The following is a 23,338-nucleotide window of genomic DNA, read 5'->3' as shown; positions in this document are numbered from 1 at the left end:
ACACATTTACATTTGATCATTTATACATAAAGCTTACATAATTATGAGCGCTAACCCAAACCCTACCCACTATGCCGGAAAGAAAACACTTATTTTATTTATAAGTCATTTTACCTTGTGAGGACGCTCCCAGTGGGAGGGTTTGTCAAATTTAGCTACTGTAACTTCTGAAGACAAACTTGAACCCAGTGTAAGATAAATAAGAATAAACCTAAACTTACACACACATACTGTACACACAATGCAGTAACTACACTGTGTAAACTGCGATGTTATGATGCAAAATAGATTGTTTTTCAAAGAAACAGCTTTAAAAAAAATGACATGAGGAATGAAAACTAACTGCATGCTAGAGAACAGCATGATGTATAGATGCACAGATGAAGTGATTTATTATGATATGCATTAAGTTTCCCCAAAACATTAAAGGGATATTCCGGGTTCAAATCAAGTTAAACTCACATGTACCGCAGAAAAAAGACTTCAACTTGTGTATCGGTTTGTAAAAAGAAGTGAAATCTAATTTGTGGTAATGCACTTACATTGGAAGTCAAGTAGAAATATGCAGCGTGTATTTTTTCTAAAGCACTTATTTTTGTCTGCACAAAAAAAAAATAGTGTTATCTGAGCTGTAAAGATGTATATATTGTCTTCTTAGATGAAACTACTATTTCTGGGTAGATGAGCACAGTAAACAGTGTCTGTGTCCATATCAACCCTTGTGAAAAGGAAGTGTGTTTAACTGTATTGAATGTGCACTTGTAGTGTACTTCAAATCTTTAAAGTATATTTTTAAAAATAACTATAATTGCAGATAATAATATTAATAAAATAAAAGGGCACTAGTAAATTAGGTTACACTTTATTTTGTGTTCTTTTTACAGTGTAATTATACATTTAAATACTGAGTAATATAAATTACCTTCATGTACTTACTATATGGTTAGGGTTAGGGTTAAGATTTGTCTTAAGGTTACTTGCATGCAATTATGCATAATTAATTATTACAATAGTAAGTACATGTAACAAGTGTCTTACTGTTCATTATTGACCAAACTTACATAAATACATAATTTACAAAGTATTTATTTTAGTTTACTATAAATGCTTAGTTCATTTACAGTACATTTTAGCCAAATTTCAAAGATAATAGTAATTGTACTGCAATGTGATATAAAGTCACATCGTGACACATGTGACCCTGGAGCACAAAAGCAGTCTTAAGTCGCTGGGGTATATTTATAGCCAAAAAAAATAATAATAATAATAAAAAAAAATTTACGGGTCAAAATTATCTATTTTTCTTTTATGCCAAAAATCATTAGGATATTAAGTAAAGATCATGTTCCATGAAGATATTTTGTAAATTTCCTACCATAAATATATCAAAACTTGATTTTTGATTAGTAATATACATTGCTAAGAACTTCATTTGGACATCTTTTTTTTGCACCCTCAGATTCCAGATTTTCAAATAGTTGTATCTCGACCAAATATTGTCCTATCCTAATAATAATTATTCAGTTTTCAGATGGTGTGTAAATCTCAATTTCGAAAAATTGACACTTAAGACTGTTTTTGTGGTCCAGGGTCACATATAAAGTGTGTCTCATTGAGTGAGAAAATATTACAGTTGCCAAAGAGCATAATATTACAATAATAATGTCTTCCATTCTCATTTGGTCTGCAATAGCATAATGGAACACGTTGATGAGGTTCTGAGGGATCTGATTGGAAGAACATTTTATGCTTCTATGGCTTCCACAGATGATATAAATACATAAAAATACATTTAGACCACTTAACTTAGTGATCAGTATCAGATGTGAAGAGATTTTCTACCAGCATAACAAAAAATGTTTTTGAACCAATCACCCACTCAACTTCCATAGTAAGTGCATTACTGTAAACAAGATATTTGCTCAATTTTCACTCCAAATCAAAATGATTTGCTGCATTAATCAACAGCATGTCACAGAGGTTGTCAAGAGAGCTTAACACATATTGAACCTGAAAAACTCCCGTAGAGCTTTACGCAAACAACACATTTTCTCAGAGAAGCACATTTCGCACCCAGCAAAGGACTTGGCTGTACGTTCCAAAGTGTTAATTCTTCATTCTTAGAGAAAACACATTATCATTTGAGTCTGGTCTGGTGTTGGAGGTATCATTGTGCGGCAGCAAAGACTCTAAATGTCTTCCTCGATGTAGCAGATTGCTGCTCAGAAAAGCCTCATGTAATGTCATATTTGCATATGCGTCTTCCCAGAGTGCATTATCTGCCACTAAATGGGTCTGGAGTCTAGTTTGGAAGATAAGTCATTACGTTCGGCAAATAAAATACCACGACGGCCATCGGCACCTTCCACAGTAGACAGATCTGGAGCAGCGTGACTCCACCCTTGACATCGCAGGTCGTTTGCCTAATTAACACAGCTTAGGTGCCAATTAGTGACGATGATGTTTGCGTATGTAATGCGCTCCCCGTGCGCAGTTCACCTCGTGCACTATTCCAAAACGTCCTTTGTAAGATGTCACAGTGAGGCGTTAATGCTAATTACGATGATACTGTATGTGTAAAAGTGGGGCGGCTCTGCAGGAAACGCCGTGTCCTCCCTACAGCTGACTAGCTACAGATCATCTGGGTTAAAGAATTACAGCTCGCTGTTGTCTCGGCCATTTGTATTCACCTTGTTCTGACAGAGTAATGATTTGAGATTGTGTACCAGAGAGAGAAAGAGCGCGCGAGAGGGGAATGTGACAGTGATGGAACTAGCCTTGGTCGCGGCAAGGCCAATATTTGTCTCCTTTGTGTCTTCGGCCCATTATTATCCAGGAATGTGAGCGCCGAACGCTTTCAGACGTGGTTCTTTCTCATGTCTCCCTTTTCTGTTCTCTCTTCCCGCCTGCGGTCTGTGATCACTCTGAAAAAAGGAAAGAGGACTGGGAGCAATCGATCTTCGTACGGCACAAAGATTCCTGTTTGAGACTGCGAGAGAACGTCCTCTTCCACATGTACATCAGTACGTCGCCCTGCGGGGACGGCCGTGTCAACTCGCCGTATGAAATCACCTCCGATTGTAAGATTCTTCACTTGTCTGTATCATCTCTTCTGCTCGCTTCTGTATCTAACACTGACTTTTAGAAGTGTTCAGATGCTATGTACTACTTTGGTCAAGTTCATTGGTTTCAGGGGTTTTAAAACTTAATCCAAAAGGAAAATGTTTAAGGAAAATGTGTGTACAGTATTTATTCATTCATTCAGTGTTTTGTTGCATTTAAAATTCAACAGAACATTGTAGGCTAAAATATGTGGAAAATATCAATCATATGGTACTAAGTCATATATTCATAAATGAGGAGTTAAACAGGAGTTTATTTTTTATTTTTATTTTTAAGTGTATTTTTGAATAAATTATGCATTCAAACACCTTTTGAATTTTTCACAGTGCACAGCAACAGACAGTTGGTGAAGAAGTTTCACAGCCACCTACGGACAAAGATTGAATCTGGGGAGGGTACGCTGCCCGTGAAGTCCACTGGTCCCTTTCAGACGTGGGACGGAGTCCTTCAAGGAGAACGTCTCATCACCATGTCATGCACCGACAAAATTTCTAGGTCAGGATCAAAAACACCGCAACATTCACATGTAAAGAAAACAGAGTAATCAAACACGGGTCTCAGCTTTGTTTCTGGACGTTCCCGCTATGAGAAGACAGTAAATCAACTATCTGATCCCATGTGTGAAATAAAGTGTTCTGAATTAAAGTCCACATTTATGCCAGTTCCTATTTTACAGAGATTTGGAACTGATTTCACCTGCTACAGTATGTAGAAAACATTCGAATTTGCATTCAATTATCATACTGTATATATGTTTGTATTTTATTTATTCATTTCATTTAGATTTTTTAATGCAATATATATTTTATTTGTGGTTTTTTTGTTTACCTTTTTTCCTCAGAGAGTAGGCTCACCATCCCTAAAGCATGATTTGTGAAGTGCTGGACAGTGTATTGATTTAAGGTTTACCTTTATTAGAGGATTAGTTTTTATGAGGAAGAAATAGCTTCGTTTAAATACGCTGACTTTTATACGCCATTATAATGGCTGAGGGAAAGGTTGGCGTGATATTTGCCTTGAGGAAGGGAGTTATCCGAACCGATGGTGTTTGGGACTGGAATGATCACCTTTATTGTCTTATGATGATGCCTGTGCTTTGATTGATAATCCTTCAATAATTAGCTTCTGTATGGGACACGTCACACTGTTAATCTGTGTCCTCATGGGCATTCTCTGTTTTTATATGCACCTGCATTTCATATGTAGACTGCAGCTTTACACATTACGTTCAGTTTGTAAAACTGGTAGGGATTGTTCAACTTTAGAGTAGTTTCTCATCATTAATTCTGTCTCTCTCCTGGGACATTTAGTCATGTTTTAATTAAGTCACACTCTACATGATCTTAAGGCCCTCAGAGCTTTTCTGGACATCAGAAGGACACTGCAGGTGATGTGAGCGGATGGATATTTGCTGAGGCATTTCGGCTAGAGAGTGTGGTTACTTCAGTTGCTTTCACACTTCTGTCTCGTTGACACTCAGTCCACACCTTCTATAAATGTGTGAATCGCACTGCCCAGAGATCACACACACACACACACACACTTACTCATCTCCAACACACACAGCTGTGTTTGAGCTGGCTGCCATATGCTTGATTTAATTACCACCCTCAGCTGACTTTGTTTGTTTATGTGAGCTTTGACAACCTGAGAAGTTTGATTGTGAAGGTTTCTGATTACTCGTACTGTTACACACATTTAAACTGAAGTCAAGGCTATGATCAGTTAATGTCATGCATTTAGGGTTAATATGGAGTTAATATTCCGAAAATGTCCTTTGGTCTAGAATGATTAAAATAAGAAATTTTGCATAAAGTTGGTTTTAGACCCTTTTTTTTTTCTTTTTTTTTTTACTTTGTTGCATTATTTGTATGACAATAAGCATTATCCACATAAAAAAAAAAAAACAGCATAACTTAAAGGCAGTGCAACAAAAACATGCTGTCCAGTATCAGTTGATTATAATATAAATGATGCATGAGTTTTCATAATCAGGTTTTTTCCCCATTACAATAATGAGAATTGTTATAATTGTAAAGATTAAATTGTACAGCTTTTTCTGACAGAGGAACTATTCTCTGTGGCGTCGAGCCGCCTTCAGAATGGTTTCATTTTCATTTGTATTTTGGTGTGTTTAGTGATTCTGAATGGACCCATATAGAGGTGTATATGCAGTCCTTTGGCATCCCCCTGTGGTATTGTTTGGTATGGCAGGTTGACTTGTGCTTGTATGTTAAAATTATTATATGATTGAGCTTTACATACTTTTAAGTTGTATAGAATATCTGCAGTGACATTTTTGCAAATTATGTTTGCAAAATAAAAAAAAATAAAAAACATGAAATGTTTAAATCTATCTTGAATTTATGTAATTGAAAAGTAATAACAAATACAAAGGATTTGGTGAATAGAAAAGTTTGGGCTTGCAGTAAGGATTTGGAGAGGAGGGGGTCTTGGAGTAAAAAAGGTTGAGAACCACTGTTTTAGGAAAATGCTGGTAAATTCTAAATTCTTTAGGTAAATTCTATTCTTAGTTCTATAGAGATACTAAGAATAGAACATTATTTTATTATATTTTATTACAAATTAAATTAATGCAATATATAAAGATAAATCCCAACAAGCCTTTTTATTTATTTATTTTATATGTATTTTATCATTTATTTATTTTTCACTTGGTAGATCTCGGTGAGTTTCTCATTTGAAAAGTAGATCTCCAGACAAAAAAAGTGTGGGCACCCCTGCTTTAATGTATACCAGCTGACAAATTCCTACCAGCATCTTTTAAACCAGTGAATCACCCAACCCTGCATGTAATGTGTGTATGTTCGACTGTGCACAGGGACACAGAGTCACATTAAGGTGAAGCTCTATCCCCTGGGCCATTAATTTGACCAATCAGATTGCATCGGCCAGGACCACAAGGGTCTGATTCTATCTGGCTAGGTCATGGTGCGGGGTTAAAGTAATTACTTTAGAAAAAAACACACAGAATAAGACAAAATAGAGCATCCAGATCTTTTTTTTTTCCTGAGTGCCACTCCTTTTCCATTTTATATCCCGTTGAGTTATCCCGCTCTTTTGTTGAGCCCACACCTCAGAGGGGTCGTTGATCAAGGTCACCATCAAGAGCAGGCTGGAAAAGAGGTTTAGAGTCCTTATAGTCCCTTATAGACCAACTCCATTCATCTCCACTGCCCTCAACCAGCTCACCCTCTTTTTCATCCTTAGTCGCACTCATTTTTTTCATCCCTTCATCATCTTCCCTGACCTCACATTATTATCCTCCATCTCACCCTCCCGCGCTCCTCCACTGCCTCCATTCGGCCACAGGAAAGCTATTCTGTGATAATGGAACCCTACTGCCAAAAAAAAGACCTGTTACATACTTATTTTTTTAGGCTTTTTTTTTTTTCAAAAAAACAAACAAAAATGAAATAAAATGTTCCTACTATGTACGGGCCACAAGAGAAATATTAAGGGAATAAATTAAAACCGTTAGCTATATACCGTTATCAGCGTATGTTGAAGTAGATTCGTATCTCGTCGTCTCTGAGAGAATATGCAGCGTCAGATGCCGAAAGCTCCGTCATTCCGTTTTTACTTTCACTTTCTGCATATAGTAAATTGACTGAGATTAAGACATTCTACTAAACTCTTGCGCAAAGTTTGCAAGTTGCTTATGTGATATCCATTGGCTCACCTTCATGGTTTAAAACAGAAATATTGCGATGTAAGAAACTACCAACCGTATCAAAAACGTACCGATCTGTGACACCACTGTCGTATCGAACCATGTTGCATGTTATTGTTTATTTAATACTGTCCTGAATAAGCTATTACATATAACAGATGTTTATATATTTTCCACAAGACAAAATAATAACTGAATTAATAAAAATTACCCTGTTCAAAAGTTTACATACCCTTGAATCTTAATACTGTGTGTCGTTTCCTGGATGATCCACGACTGTCTTTCTGTTTTGTGTTCCTGTGGCTCAGTGGTAGAGCATTGTGTTATCAATGCAAAAGGTTGTGGGTTCAATTCCCAGGGAACACACATACTGATTAAAAAAAAATAAAAATGTATAGCCTGAATGCACTGTAAGTCGCTTTGGATAAAAGCATCTGCTAAATGCATAAATGTTAATGTGTTAGTTCATGAGTCCCTGGTTGATCCTGAGTAGTTCAACTGCCTGCTGTTCTTCAGAAAAATCCTCAAGCACCTGCCCATTCTTTGGTTTTCCTAAATTTTCTGCATTTTTGAACCCTTTCCAATATGATTTTGTGATCCATCTTTTCACATGGATGACAATTTGGGGGGCTCTTGCATCACTACTATAAGGTAAAAACATACTGATGCTCAAGAAGGCCACATAATGCATTAGAGGGTGTAAACTTTTAATAAAATAAAATATGAAATAAAATTATGACATGGTATTTGTTTATGTATCATTGTGGTGTTTGTATAAGATTAGGTGATTCCCCTGATTGATTTCTGAGTCTGGACTCGATACAGAAAGCTTCTTACTTTTGCAGAGTTATGATAGATAGGTGTTGTTATTGTTCAGAGGCAGTAAGGTATGCCGAGCTGATTGAGTGGAGCGGATGTTTAATTAAGCTGATGAGTGCTTTAATTGAAGGCATAAATGGCATGCCTGTGAATATGATCCGTCATATTCCATTTGCGTTTTATGTAGATGAACACATTACTTTAATGGCCTGCCGTTTTACAGCACTGGAGGGGGTGCTGGGAGAGAGCGAGACGGGGGGGTGAGGGAGGTTAGGAGGAGGGTATGAAGGAGGCTCCCACCGTTACGTTTCTACAGCAGCCAGATGGCTTTTCTTGCAAGAGAATTAAAAGATGTTTCTAATTCACAGCGTTGCCTCCTGTGTAAATTAATATTGCAAGGCCGATTCGTTTCTATTTTGGTAGAATCCGAGACAGAAAGGGAGAGAATAAAAAATCAGTTTGTCTGAATAAGCAGGAGATTCCACAAGCAGATTGTTGCTCAGGTAAACGGATCCATATTTGAGATGCTGGGCGGCAGCTCTTGAACAGCGGCCCATGTTAATTGACTGCTTGGGAAAGCAAAAACTATAATGGCTTATTATTCATGAACAGGGATGAACAGAGAGAGAGAGAGGAGCCTGCAATCATTACCGGCATGATAAAGAGGCATTAATTAAGCAAAAGAACAATGATGTAAAAATTAGCTGCTTAATATTTGTAAATGATTGCGCTTTTCATAAATACATTAGCTTACAGTCTGAGGTTAAAAACAAAATGTTTATTCTGTCTGTTGAGATTCTGCATTCTGAATTTAGCCTGTGATCAAATGCAACAATATCTATCTATCTTAACTTGTAATGCTGTGTAGATACTAAATTTAGTTATTTAAAATGTATTGTCCATTTTAAAACCAGGCCGTCTGATACATATTGCACACAAAACAGGTACAAACTGGCTGAAATCACAGGCTTCAATCTGACTGGCTGTCTTAACATTATTTCCACAGTGGTTGGGTTAATACAAAGAGCACATTTAAAGAATAAATAGTCGCTGGCAATCACACATTTATCACAAGGAGTCTTTCTGGTTCAAGTTGCAGTCACGGTTCACAAATATGTGTGTGCAAAAATTAGTCATTTTCATAGGAATCCACTTGATCTGGAATTTTGCATGAGCGTGAAAGATTTCCCATCATGCTGTACAAGCTGATTCTTGGCGCTAACCAACAGGAAGCCATTTGGTTTGAAAGTGACTTCTGTGTGAGTTGTTCATCGTAACATGATTAAAAATATGCAATGGACTTTTCTTTGCCGACAAAATTTTGCTGAAATTTTACTAAGGTGTCTGAACCTTAAAGTGCATCTATTAGGCCATTTTTAGGGTTCCTAATATTGTTTTGGGAGTCTCATATAATAGGTTTACATGCATGCAAGGTCAAAATCATTTGATTTCACCTAATTTTCCAATGATTCGACTGACAACTCGTTTAGGCTGTTCAGAGTTGATTCTTTCTTTTGGGAGACAATAACTTTATCATGCACTTTGGATTTTACAACTTTGAAGAACATTTACATTCACATACAGCTACATTACACACTGCACGAAAGGCAATATTCGAAATGGCATAATAGGGGCACTTTAAATGGGCGGTTTATGGGCAGAATCTTGCCATTAACACACATTCTGTGTGAGTTGTGCTTCATACATCGCCACACGAGTGAAAAACAGACAGTGGACCTTTCTTTGTCCATGAAATTCCACTGAAATTTCTCTATTGTGACCAAACCTTAAATGGGCTGTTCATGGAGAGAATTTTGCACATTTTCAAAAGTCTGGGATTAGACTACACCTTTCTTAACCCCTCTACATTCTCTACAGGTGGAATGTGCTCGGCCTGCAGGGGGCATTGCTTAGTCATTTTGTGGAACCGGTGTATCTGTACAGCCTGACGGTGGGCAGCCTACGACACACGGGTCACTTCTCCAGGATGATGAACCACAGGCTGGAGAGAGTCGGCCCTCTGCCTACATGCTACCACCGTAACCAGCCTCTACTGAGTGGTATGTCCTTTAAACCCTTTTCTTATTCATCTTCTAAATGTTAGCTAGACTCTAACTAGACTTTTTTTAGGTCCCTGCTGACCAGTAGATCCCTGTATACAAGCGTAACTGGTCTCACTCACACTTCTCCAAGTGGGATTCTAATCATCATCAATCAGCATGGGAGGCTAAAGATGGTGTGAGAGTAATAGAGGCCAAATAGTAAGAGCTGTGCTTGTAAACCTCACTCCCTAGCCTTAAGATGCTCACTAGTGACTTGTTGGCACACTATGCCAGTTGACTCTGGTTTGAATCCCACTCTGAGCTGTGCAAGTAGGACCAGTTACACTAGCAAACTCAAGGTTGTGGGTTTGAATCCAAGGGAACGCGCATATTAATAAAATGTATGGTTTGAATGCACAGTTAAACCCAAGACCATGCCAATGCTTTAGCAGACGTGACCTTATGCGCATGGAGGACACTCTGTCTCGCTCCATCACTTTGTTAAACTGCTCTCCTGAGCCTCAGTATGGCAGACAGACTGCACTATTGGATCTACCCATCCTCCAAATCAATCTCATCAAACACCTTATCACTGCCATTGAAGAGGACAGCGATCCATTCACTCTTCCTCTCACGCCCAGTGGGCCGCACATCTCCGGCACGGCCCCTTTGACCACCATTGATGAGCTTCTCTTCCTTTGTCTGGATTCTCTTGTTGGGGAAAATGGGCTGGTTATTTTAGGCATCATAAAGGGTGCAGAGTTCCCAAGAAGCGGCCGAGATCTCTTATCGTAAGGGAAGCAAATGACCCCTTCAGTCAGGAAGCTAAAATGAGGCTGTCCTCAGTGGACATACCTGTGCTTAACATTCTCAGATTTGCACAGCAGACATATTATCTTAAATACAGCATGGCGTTTAATGTTTTAGCAGCATTCTTGTGTAAAATACTCTGCATGATGTATAGACAACATCATTAGTGACAGTAAATGAAGACAGCTTGAGGGAAAATAAAAATGAATGGTATTTCCTTCAAACTTTTCCTGTGACTCATTATTTGTATATTATCGACTCATTATTTAGTTTCACTTATGCACAGGGGAGGTCATTAAATAGTGTTTTACTAAATGCAGGTTGCATTTTATAATACAAATGTTAGATTAAAGCTCCAAAAAACAGCATGTTTGCAAATAAGGTATATTTAATAAATGTGTGAATACGAAGGTGCTTAAAGGTTGAGAAATATCATTCAAAATATATACACACAGTACATGAGATGAAAACTCTGGACATACTTGTCTTCAAGAAAAAAGTTTTATTCTGTGTGATTGAGGTTGCGATCTACTGGTCCAAACAGAATTAGTATGAGTGAAAAATAAAGGTTGGTGCAAGCGATGCGACAGCCAGCTTCAACAATGCATGAAAATCCTTTAGACTGAATTTATCAATGTATTGTTTATGTACAAGAAAGTAAAGGAACAAAACAAACTCAAACTGCTTTGTGAAGCAGTAAACCTCATACATCCAGGCCAGTAGGTGTCAGTATATAGTCAAGAACTACTCAAATAAAGAAAAGCTAGTAAAAGATTACTGATAAACAGAACTTACTCAGCACACCTTTAATTAGCTTAACCAAATTACATAACTATCTTAAGCAGAAGGACTTTCATTATCAACAAGTTTTAACAGTATAATGCTAGTCAATCTGCTTCACCAGATCAGTTGTGCTGGTTCACCTGCAACAAAGAATTCACCAGCATAAACCAGACTGAACTAGCAATTGCACAAATGTTTCAGACTGGAGACTCATATAGATAAAAGTGCCGTGTCTAGATGGTAAACGTTGTACTGCGAAACTCTTGAATGATTCTCTTTGTTAGCAAAATTCAGACTGTGTATGACTTTACTGAAGATATCCTTTAAATGCAGGTCACATACTTCAGCACATCACTTTTAGAAGATATGAAGTGGCACTTAAGAGTAGCCGTATGTCAAACACAGTGATCACATTTAGCAGCATCTCGTGTAAAATACTCTGGATGATGGATAGACGACAGCATTGTGACTGACAGTAAATGATGAAGCCTGCTTGAGGTAAAATACAAATTAAATGCTCTATTACTGACATATAGGGATAAACCGAATGCAGAGTATGAAATGACACTGGGAATAAGTGAGCAAGGGCTCGAGAAAGCAGCTGCGTTACGGCATAAAAGGATATGCACTTTATTATAGGAGACTATTTATTCCACCTGTTTAGATGCACTGAATAGAAAATCTGAGATTTGTTGGAGGATTAAAGGAATAGATCAACCAAAAATGAAAATGCTGTCATTTACCCAATGTGTATGACTTTCTTTCTACTGTGGAAAACAAAAAGAGATATATTACACAATGTCCAGGTTGCTCTTTATCAGGATATGAGCTCCAGCAAATAGTAAATAGCACTCTTCACAATATTTCAATATTTCTTTTACATTCTACAGCAGAAAGTTAGTCCCACCAATTTGATGAATGGGGGATCACATTCATCATTTTATGGTAACCTATCCCTTTAAGGCTGCTTAAATGTGAATCCTCTGTTAGCAAGTTTTGTTAAACATAAACACCAAGATTCGTATTTCATTTTGTGAATATTCATTAAGACTTCACAGTAAAGATCAGCACAGTTGTCTTCCATATCAAATTTCTCTCCTACAGTGGCAATGCGAAAGTTTGGGAACGCCTTGCAGAATCTGTGAAAATGTGAATAATTTTAACATTTAGTCCACAAGACAAAAAAAATTAAAATTCTTAAAATTACACCATTCAAAAGTTTGTGAACCCTTGGTTCTTAATACTGTGTGTGGTTACCTGGGTGATCCACAATGTTTTTTGTTTTGTGATGGTTGTTCATGAGTCCCTTGTTTGTTCTGAACAGTTAAACTGAGCACAGAAGGATTCTTCAGAAGAATCCTCCATTCTTCAGTTTTCCAGCATCTTTTGCATATTCGAACCCTTTCCAGCAGTGACTGTAATTTTGAGATCCATCTTTTTACACTGAAGACAATTTAGGCACTCAAACACAACTATTAAAATAGGTTCAAACATTCACTGATGCTCCAGAAAGAAAAATGATGCATTAAGAGCTGGGGGTGAAAACTTCTGATCAGGATGAGGATGTCCAAATTTGTCTTTTGTTTAATTTTTAGCAATACTTGCATGTTTCCCGGAAGATAATTTAAGTAAAATCTACCTTGATCTTCAAATTCAAAACATTTTCACCCCCCGGCTCTTAATGCATTATGTTTCCTTCTGGAGCATCAGTGAATGTTTGAACCTTTTTTAATAGTTGTGTTTGAGTCCCCTTAGTTGTCCTCAGTGTGAAAAGATGGATCTCAAAATCATTTGAGACAGTGATCTGTTTAATTGTTCAGAACAAACAAGGAACTCATGAACAACAATCAAAAAAAAAAAAAAAAAAAAAAACCAGTCCAGGTATCTACACATAGTATTAAGAACCCAGGATTCCCAAACTTTTGATTGGGGTTATTTTAATAATTTCTGCAATTTTTATTATTATTTAATTTTTTTGTGTGTCTTGTGGACTAAAAGTAAACATCTTTTATGTAAAATATCTTATTCAGGACGATACTAAATAAAAAATAACATGCATTTAATTAAAATTATTAGGGGTTCCCTGCAAAGGGTTCCCAAACTTCCGCATGCCACTGTATAATAACACTACAAATGTGCTACCGCACTAAAACACCATTGTGTCTCACATATAGCATTTACAAGTCAGCAGTACAGTACATGGGCATGCTATGATACTCTCCACTTTAAGAAAGAAAAAATGCCATGCTAATTGGTGTAGCGATGCGGCAGTGATTGAGGAGCCCGAGAGATCCTTTGTGCCTGGAACCAGTGTTTACCTCAAAGATAGCACAGACGACACACAGACATGCTCGCCTGCTAATGAAACACTTCAGCAATCACATGCTAAATAGAACCTCCCTTGAGTGCTTTCTTACCAGTCTTGCTTTCTTTCACTCCCTCTCTTTTCTCCTATACACAGGCCTGAGCAACAGCGACTGCAGGCAGCAGGGGAAGTCCGTGTGTTACAGTGTCAATTGGACGGCAGGTGACACCCAACTGGAGGTGCTCAACGCGTCTACTGGGAAGAGAAGAGACTCTGGGGCTCCGTCCAGACTTTGCAAGCATGCGCTTTTTACACGCTGGATCAGACTCTATCGCAAGGTGAGCTCACCTTGGCATGCTGGATTAGAATTTGAATACTGCCATACTATAAAGCAGGCAAAAACAGTACACAAAAACAGAAGTATGTCCAAAATCATAGTATTTGAAAAACATACCCGGATGACCTACAGTACCACTTCTGCTGAGATTCTGGAATGTGCAGTTGATCAACACTTTACTATCCCAAGAGACCAAGGGAATTGATTTATGAAAGGCAGTGGTAACACAGCTGACACTGGTACCGTAGGTCACATGACAGTAACAACATGATGGATGTAGTGTGTCTGAATTTCATTCATGCAACCCATATTCGTACTATAGTATATAGAACATACTTTTAATGTTCACAAATTTCAAATTCAAATGTAGTACCTATTCGGACAATATTCAATTTTGTACGCACTGATAGTGTTTACATCTTAAACTGTTAAATGACTTGATATAAATACATTACACAAACTACATTTCATGTGTGAAAACAATTCATAACTAAATAAAGTAGGCATTGCATTCTCAGTGTTGCCAGCAGGGGCACTATAGCTAGCATTAGTGTAAACTGAAGAAATAACCAGATTTATTTCCAAAGGGGAAATCACACCACATAGTTCTAGGATCTCAGTTCTAGGAACTAGCCAGGGGTGCGTTTCCCAAAAGCATTGTTGGCTAACTATAGACGTTACTTCCATTTGAACTCTTATTTGTAATGATGGAACTTGCGACCATAGTTGTTTTTGGGAAACTCACCTCTGCACCATGGTTCCTAGAGAACCAATTCCCCTCTCTGGCCATTTTCCTGGTTGCATTCGCACTGGCAACAGGAACTCTGAAGCTGTCAATTGAAAGATCATGAAAATCTAACTAAATCTCCGATGGCAACTTGCAGTGTTACATATCATCAAGGCTGAGAAAAGACCACAATGCTGCAGACTAGGGCTGTCAAAATGGCTGAAAAACTAAATTCTAATTTTGTGCTTATTCAAATTTAAAAATCATAATTTCAGTAAGGGTAAAGAAAAGCTTTTGGCTTTTCTTCTGAGGCCACAAGAGGGCGCATCGAGCATAAGATAACATAACTATCCGGGAAAAAGGTGCATAATGTTTAAAATAATGTTTATAAACCAATTACAGTTAATTAAATTGCTGAAAACCAATCACACAGAGTACATTTTTAATTTAAAAACATGATCTACAGTGGGATGGGGGAGGAAAGAACGCCATTAAGTGTCGACATTTGTTTTTTCAAAGTTGAACTTGAATTAATTTTACATGGCTTTCTAAACATGCGAGACTCGAGTGCAATGGTGATGTCCCTCTAGAAAATGCGTGAAATATGTGTGAACGGCTTGGTTTCAGTTTTGACGTACACAAGATCTTTTCCGCATTGACGTTCTCTTTTTTTTTTGACACCCCTACTGCAGACGACATGTAGCTAAATGCCGTTATCACTGTTTTCCATGTTCTCGTAGAAAAAATATTTTACAACAAGTACCTACAACACCACTTTTTTAGACCCTACTCTGAAGTAGAAGCTAATTAAGTTCCCCCAAACGGAGTTCCTAGAACTAAAACCATTCCTAGTTCCTGTAGTGCGAACATGCATAAAAGCTTGAACTTCCGCCAGTAGTTCTAGGATCGATGAAAAGGTTCCTTCGGTGTGAAAACCCTTCAAGATGCTACCTGAATGCCAATAACCAAATTATGTTAGCACAATGTACCATACTACAGTCAAAACGTTCATCACATACTATATGGCATCTTAAAAAATATGCAGTGTTCAGTACATACTGTGCAGTATGCAGAACATTAGTACTCCATTATGAACATTCAGAATGAAATGTAAGCTGTGATCGTCTTTTGATGCATATACAAGATCCCCTATTGGGATGTATGAACCGGCTTCACAAACACCAAAGGAAAAAATCTGGGGTGGGACTTGATTTTGTCCATTGGGAGTTTATTATGTTTTTATTGTTTGCCAGTTGTCGCAATCTAATATGAGTGACAGGTTGCTGGAGGGCGGGGATTGTCCCGTCCTCACCCCAGTGCACACGTCATCAGAGAAGTGTTCATTGCAAGGGGGAGGTGAAGTTAATCGTCAATATTCATTTCATGGTGACTAAGTCCTGTTCACACTTGATACACAACGATAAATCTGAAGTCAATGTGCTTTTGATATACTGCCTGGTCACCACAGTAGTCTATATCTGGTCACCAGGGATGCCATAACATGGGAAAATTGTTTAGCTGCAGTTTAGAAACACGCCCCTGCTGGTCACTGTACCTTAAGAGTTCACTTACTGGAAGCAGTTTGAGGTTAGGGAACTCGATCAAGGTCACAGTCAATGGACCTTTGCAGAGTTGAAACCTAAGACCTTTCAATTACCAACCCAGTTCCAGTGGCATTTTCTCAGGTCAATATAAAGAACTAGTTGAGGATGAATAATTATTTTTTTTATTAACAACAACAGACAGCTCCCATTTGTTACGAGATGGAATAAAAAAAAAAGCGTAGGGCAGAATTAGGTCCTCATCAGGCCCTCATCATGTAAATGTATGGGAGAGATGCCGGCTGCTGTACCAAATGCTGGCAGTTAAAGTCTAATGACTGTGGAAATGGTAATCATCTCGAAAAGCACTTGAGCGGCCTCCCATGGCAAACGCTCAGCACTCGCAGTAAGGGACGCAAGAGCACACACGCTAATCTCCAAAGAAACTTTTCTTTTCTCCGAGCCCCTCCGTTCACCGCTCCCTCTTTTTGCTTGCACTGTTTTTTCGTGTGTGAGTGTGCGACTAAGAAATGCACAAAAGCACGGAGAATGTTCAATTGCTTGTGAAATTTAAATGGAGAGATTACACAGCTGCTCAAACGCCACGTTTGTGCCGGCTCATTCGTTTTGTTTTGCACTCTCACCATCTCTTCAGTCTGTCCCATCCCTCTCTCCTTCATTCTTCCTTTTGTTTCCTCTCTCTATAGCTGGTGGTCCGTGGGGCGAGTGGTACGCCGCTGTACTGTGAAGCGAAGCAGGCGGCCGGCACCTACCAGACTGTGAAGCTGCAGTGGTTGAAGGGTCTACAGGAAGCAGGATTAGGGACCTGGGTCAGAAAACCTCCCGAGCAGGAAAACTTCACTCTGACTGTATGAGTGCGGAAGCCTGACCTCGTCACCAAAACCACCTTCACCTTGCAACCAGTCACCACAGAAGCCCTATTTTACCCCTAAAGTCAACAACATCCCACTGCCAAAAAATCTCCACAGGGAGATGACCGGAGTCACGACTTGGTGGTAAACCTTGTTCTGTCAAACTCTCGCAAAATGTTGCTACCAAGGTAAGGATGAGGCACGGAAGAATTGTACCTTGGCTTTTATGGCTTCTGTAGGGAGGGGTACAGTTAGTGTTTTTTTTTTTTCCAGACCAGTAAAGTGCAAACCGCCCCGCAGCCGATTCTATAGATTTCATTGGTCATGTCAGTCACAACGCTGAATACTAACCCCTAGCCTGAACCTGAGTTACTTAGCGTTGGAAGCACATCCCCAATAGATAGCATTACTATTTGTTGCAATGAAATCCCTGCCAAAATCTGGACTTTTATTCGAGTTGACTAAATGATATAGACGGAGGGGAGAGATTTGCGCTTAACTGACATAGAGAAAAAAAAAATCATGTGTATGGTTAACGTTCCGACATTATGAAAGATCCTATACCTATCCTCAACATTTGATTAAAACATAGAACAATAGAGTACCAAATTGTTCTAGCTATTCAAAAAAAGTTTCCCAACCACCGAGTGCAATGCTAAGCTAGAAGGCTAAGCTAAGAACAAATTCAATGCAAAATGATTTTCTAGCATTTCTAATCAGGCTCAGAATTGAAGACCCAAAAAGTTGTTTCCAATGGAATTGCTTTTGTGACCAAATAAGATGGGATCTTTCAGGACATTGAAAGCAATGGATTCCACTGCTAGGGTTGTCAAATGTTCCCTATAATATGGAATCGTTCCGTATTTAAGGCATCAAAGAAGCTTGTCCCATATTCGCACGTATACGGCGTTAGACCTAGACCATACGTAAAACAAATTCTCAATTGATAATTAAACATTCTTTATGCACAAATCATTGTTTGAATTGCGTTCGTAGCAATTTGTGCAAGGCTTTAAGACCTTGCAGAATCCTTTGTCGTCTAGTCGCTCCAGCTTCACATCTAAAGGCGATTCAGTTTCACCGTCCATGTTTTGATTTCGGCAAATCAGTTTTGACGAATGCAAACAATGTGATTATTGATCATAAGTACAGCATCCAGCTAGGCAAGAAACATGCAGTCCACCTGAGGGAATATGTCTTTCGTTAGCTAATATTGTTAAATAGAGAAAAAAAAAAAAAATTTAACTTCTAGTGTGTCTTAAACTTGGACCTCAATACAGAAGCACAAATTCAAGCACCAAAAGCAGCCCACACTCTCCAAGTTCTCTTTAATTTAAAATTATACATTTTCATTCATTCATGCTACATGGTTGCAATAACATTTTAGTACAAAATTTTAAGTGCCATCTAGCGTTTCATAGATGTTCAGTTGTTATTCTTTCAAGTTTTGTATGCATGTAATTTCACAGTACGTAGTACACAGTTCAACATAACATTAAACTATTACGTTCTTGTAATGAGTTGCAGAAGCTTCCGGAATACCTTTAGTGTGAAGGTAGATCATATCAAATTTGCTTTGTCCTCTTGTGTAACACTCCCAAGATTTAATTTTCTCAGCATTTCAATACACTGCACTACAGCGGAAGTTGCAGTGGCCATTGAGGCCAAATGCAGAAGCGATCGTGCATTCAGTCCATTATGGCATGTCGATTATCGCAAAATAATTTGTCCATCAGCATTTAAAAACCAAAAACATGGAAGTTTAGGTTTTACACTTAGTGGGTGCTTTGTTCTGGGAAACAATGAACTGTATATAGCTTTTGCAAGACTTTTGGCAGAACAAGGGTTACCAGGTACGGAATTGGCAACGAGGAAAAGTGAGAAACGGGGACAATTTTCTCACAACATAGCAGATGGAAAGATGGTCACCTCTCTCTCTCTCTCCTTCTCTCTCTGTCTCCACTGACGGCTCTCCTGTAGCTGTCATTCAAACGTGTGTATGTGTGTTAACCTTCGCCAAAGTGAAAGGCAGCCGCCGTCTTGTCATTATCTGCCCGTTTCCGGATGGCCTGCCCCTGAAGAGCTCCGACACGCTGTCCAATTAGAGGTCCTGTCAGAGTGATGCGTCCCTCATTTTCCTCTCTCTCCTTTGCCTTTGGTTCATTGGTACAACTTCAAAATCGGGAGGAAAAAAAAGAGGGAACGAAAAAACAGTAGGGGTTGACATTGCAAAGACAGGTTAATTCAGCTCCATTTCGGGTGTGCAGGTTAGAGGTAATGGTGACAAGCTAATGTAAATGGTACCATTACGACACCCCAGGTCTCTTGCCGTTTTTTGAGCAGGGACAGCTTGCTGCTTTAATACCTGAATCCCACTCACCGGTGACGTGTCATTTCTCCGCTGGTTTCTCTTTGTGTATCTTTACACAGGGTGTTCCAGGCAGAGACTAGCGTGAAAAGAAAGGGAAACGTCGGCGGTTTGATGTAGGCACAAAAGACGAAAAGAAAATGGAGTAAAGAGTGCGAGTAGAGATCCGTGATTATGGAGTCATTTGTAGTTAATGGATTTATTTACAAACCGAGCACATTACAAATTGCTTCGTAAAGCCTGACCCAACCTTTGAAACGCATGCCACTTTAACCGAGGTTTAACCAATGATTCTCCTGCATTCATTTAATTTACAGATACATCCCATTCATGTCTTTTTGATTTAGATGTGCGCTTTTCTGTGGTTTAGTATGCGTGCTTAAACCTTGAATTATTTTGTCAAGTTAACATTATTTGTCTGTGAAGATGTTTATTGTTGTATACAAATACAGTCATATTACTCCATGATGATTATATTTTAATGGTTGATTCCTTTCTTGCCGTAGTTCGTTATTGCACAATTTGTTACTGCTTTGAGTATATTATCACAGCACGTGTTTTTTTTTCATAAGCTTTCAGTATGTATTTTCAAATGGCACTTTGTCGACCTTTGCTGAGATGTCATGTATCCACCCCTTTACAAACAGCTCAAGATGTTACAGGGACACCCAGTGGTGGTAAATATATTTAAGGTTTTCTCTGACCCCTGTTTAATGTCTGATGTTATATAAATATATTTTAAATAATGAATCCATCCCAGCTTAAATGTGATCATTTTGTCTACTAATAGAAATAGAATATCAATAGAAAGATGGTGAAACTGAGAGATCGAAATATGTAACCCAGCATTACCAACCTTTGGCTGCTTTGTTATCAGGATTTATTTTTTTCCCAAAAATGACTAAAAGGTTCAACTTGATGATATTGAACGGAATGATCTGTTTCATAGTTATTTCCACCACACTGACAACCCAGTTTGAAACTGACATAATTGGAAAGACAGTTAATGCATGTCTCTCTTATGTACTTGTTTCACTTACCTTTTTTTGGGCAATATTTGTTTTATGTTTGGGTTGAACCTTTTCTTCATTACAACAGAAACATGAAAAGCCCCAGACAAAACTACATCTCAAGTAATTCAGTCGTAAGGCATGATTGAATGGCAATATTGTACTAATGACTGTACATTTTGTAAACATTTGTAAAAAAGAAAAAAATTAAGAATACCTTAAAGATATGTCTAAATAAAGTGTACATTTTAACCCAAAAGCATATGCTCCTAAGGTGTGTACATTGCACTTGAGTTAAAAGTGAATGTTTATGTGAATAAAAACAAAAATGTTGTGTTATACTTTGACTTGATTCTGTTTGTTGTGCTGTAAAAACTACTTTAAAAAAAGTAACACTTTACTTAAAGCCTTTGTATAATGCACTATAAAAGTTTTTGTAATGCACCTTATAATGCATTGTAAAATCTCATGCATGATTGTAACCACAGTTAATACATTATAACGTAATGTACAATACTTTATCAATTCACTGTTACACTATGCATTTTAAATTCGATTGAAATTAAGACAAGATATAATGTATTACAATGCACATTATGAATATGCATTATACCCTCTAATAACCCTTTAATTTACACACACACACACACACACATATATATATATAATAACATCAGAATTTTTTGTACACAGAATAATAAATTAATTTGTAGATTCAATCAAAATAATGTGATCGTTGAAAGACATCTTCACTTTATTCTGAAGCCCAGCAGTGAATGATTTTGATGCTATATCTCTACATTATTATAAGATGCAATATGTTTCTCCATTACAGCGAGTTAAGTTGCTCTCAAATAAAAAAGTGAAATGGCTCAAATACCCCACAGAACATTCTATCAAGTTACAGACAACTAAAATGTTGGTGATCAGACTCCTTTTTACAGGACGTTCTGATGGGTCATATGCGTTGTTGTTAGACAGCTGGATAAAAGATGAGCGTTTTCGATGCGTCTTTTGCGTACATTTCAACACTAAAGCCAAATACAGTCCATTAAACATGGACATCACACAAACATACATCGCATAATAAACATCTTTTTGTTAGACCTAACAGATTTAACAGACTGTCTACGTGAAAAGAACTGACACTTTCCACCAAGACTTCTAGCACACTCCAAAGTAGTTCTGGTGAAAGCCCAGTAGTGCAGTAACGATACCAATTGTAACAATGATGGAAGAGCTTCCATTTAAGGATTATTGACGAATGTCGCAAGTCATTCAAGCGAGGTTTCTGTAGATACGGCTAAGCACAGTGGTTCACACATCACAAGAAGGAAGCCTTTCAAGCCTCAGCAGACCACACTGAGCCAGGCATTGACATTTGGTCTAATGATTATCGACGAATATTACAATATCGAAAACTCGCTGTCGCAAACAACTCTTCAATGTAAAAACTACAGTAGTGAGCAACACGTGAACTTGTTCTGATTCAAATATTTACTTCTACATGACTTAAAAAAGCCCTTGAAATGGAAGTGAACATCAAACGTAGGGCTTCATAAACAGTCAATACGTAGTTTTTTTTGTCGTTTTCATAGGGTGAACAAGATTACACAGCAATTATACAGCATTTTGCTTCACATATTTAACAAGAGAGGTGGGTTTGTCATGCAAATGGACTACGGCAATACTGACAAAAGCTGATTGGCCGCTTGAACAGCAATCAGAACATCAAGAAGGTGCGGATCCGTAAATGCGATTGCCGATTTCCACTAACAAAAGGCAGAGTGCTTTAAGTTTCTTTTGCACATCTCATCTCTATAAAAAGCAAAGCAGAACTCTATACAAAACTAAAGGAAAAAAAAAATCTAAAATGCTATCGTAAAATAAAAAGTAATCTGTACAAAGAACACTGCACAACAAAAATACCACTAAAGTGAAAAATGACTTGAGTGTAACAGCGGCAGGCCGTGAACGAACGTTTCGGCAATGTCCCGGTCTCGCAGGATTCACGAGTCGCAGTTTCATGCAAACATGTAAAAACAAGACTGGGAGGAAGTTCACCACACTATATGACCTCGATATGCAGAATATCCATGAAAATAAGTTTTCCACACACGTCAGAAGGTGTGACGGGATGATGATAGCGACCGTAGACGCCAACTGGGATGAAATACTAAGTCTTATTACACACGACGTGAATGTGTTCTTTAAAATCTACTGCAGGTGTGGCACTGACGAACGTGTTGAGTTGTGATTATGTGGATGGGCCGTGTTAAGCTTGTGTACGTATGAAGTGTCACTTCTCTTGGAGCAGGGCAGGGATGTTGATGTTCCAGCCGATGGCCTGGCGGTCGAAGCCGCAGGTGAACAGATTGCAAGCTTGGTTCTCCTCGTTCCAGGCAGAGCAGCACACCATGCGCCGATGGCCCTGCGTGTCAAATGCAATGTGATTGTCAGGACACATAAAAAGGTATAAAACATGCTAATGCAATAGTTAAAGTGATGTGGCACAGAACCTAGTAAGCTTCCTTTCCGCCTTCATGGTTCAGTACTAAAATGGACCCTTGTTAGAGACTGATTTAAGATGCTCTTCATAGGAAGTGACTTTGCTAAGAGTCACTCATGTGCTGCAAGGAAATAACACATCTCAAGAGATTCGCATGTGGGACTCAACTAATGTTCACTGTTGATTCTGGTGATTCAGTGGGTTGCTAGCTAAAGGTTTCAAATGTACATTATGGATATGCTGGATGCACAAAACTGGATATTATTAATACAGAGAGTTTAAACAGGAGATTTTATTTAAAGTAATTTTTTATTGGGTTAAATTGTTTATAAATCTATATATATTTACAATAGACACAGTTCAAACAACTGAAATCAATATAGTATTAATGTAAATAT

At 38.1% G+C, this 23,338-nt stretch overlaps 2 protein-coding genes across 3 annotated transcripts in view; one reads left to right on the top strand and one right to left on the bottom strand.

Moving 5' to 3' along the window:
• Positions 1 to 20,770, top strand: part of LOC109049597 (adenosine deaminase RNA specific B2 (inactive)) — a 155,512-nt gene extending 134,742 nt beyond the window's left edge. The window contains exons 6-10 of one of the 2 annotated variants that reach the window (XM_042751612.1): positions 2,929 to 3,080; positions 3,450 to 3,618; positions 9,515 to 9,696; positions 13,733 to 13,914; positions 16,889 to 20,770. In XM_042751612.1, coding sequence (XP_042607546.1) covers positions 2,929 to 3,080; positions 3,450 to 3,618; positions 9,515 to 9,696; positions 13,733 to 13,914; positions 16,889 to 17,056 — 853 coding nt within the window. In that variant the 3' untranslated portion in view covers positions 17,057 to 20,770. Of the gene's footprint in view, positions 1 to 2,928; positions 3,081 to 3,449; positions 3,619 to 9,514; positions 9,697 to 10,098; positions 11,164 to 13,732; positions 13,915 to 16,888 lie in introns of those variants that run through there. The other variant, XM_042751613.1, reaches the window with a different exon arrangement.
• A 394-nt stretch (positions 20,771 to 21,164) lies between these two features.
• LOC109058933 (WD repeat-containing protein 37-like) overlaps positions 21,165 to 23,338 on the bottom strand; it is a 38,624-nt gene continuing 36,450 nt past the window's right edge. The window contains exon 15 of the mRNA XM_042751616.1: positions 21,165 to 22,862. Within this exon, the coding sequence (XP_042607550.1) occupies positions 22,731 to 22,862 (132 nt within the window). The 3' untranslated portion in view covers positions 21,165 to 22,730. The remainder of the gene's footprint in view (positions 22,863 to 23,338) is intronic.

Source organism: Cyprinus carpio, chromosome B24 (genome assembly GCF_018340385.1).
Source record: "Cyprinus carpio isolate SPL01 chromosome B24, ASM1834038v1, whole genome shotgun sequence".
Classification (NCBI taxonomy): Eukaryota; Metazoa; Chordata; class Actinopteri; order Cypriniformes; family Cyprinidae; genus Cyprinus; species Cyprinus carpio.
Note: the sequence above shows the minus strand (reverse complement) of the source record. Positions and strands in the feature narration are given on the sequence as shown.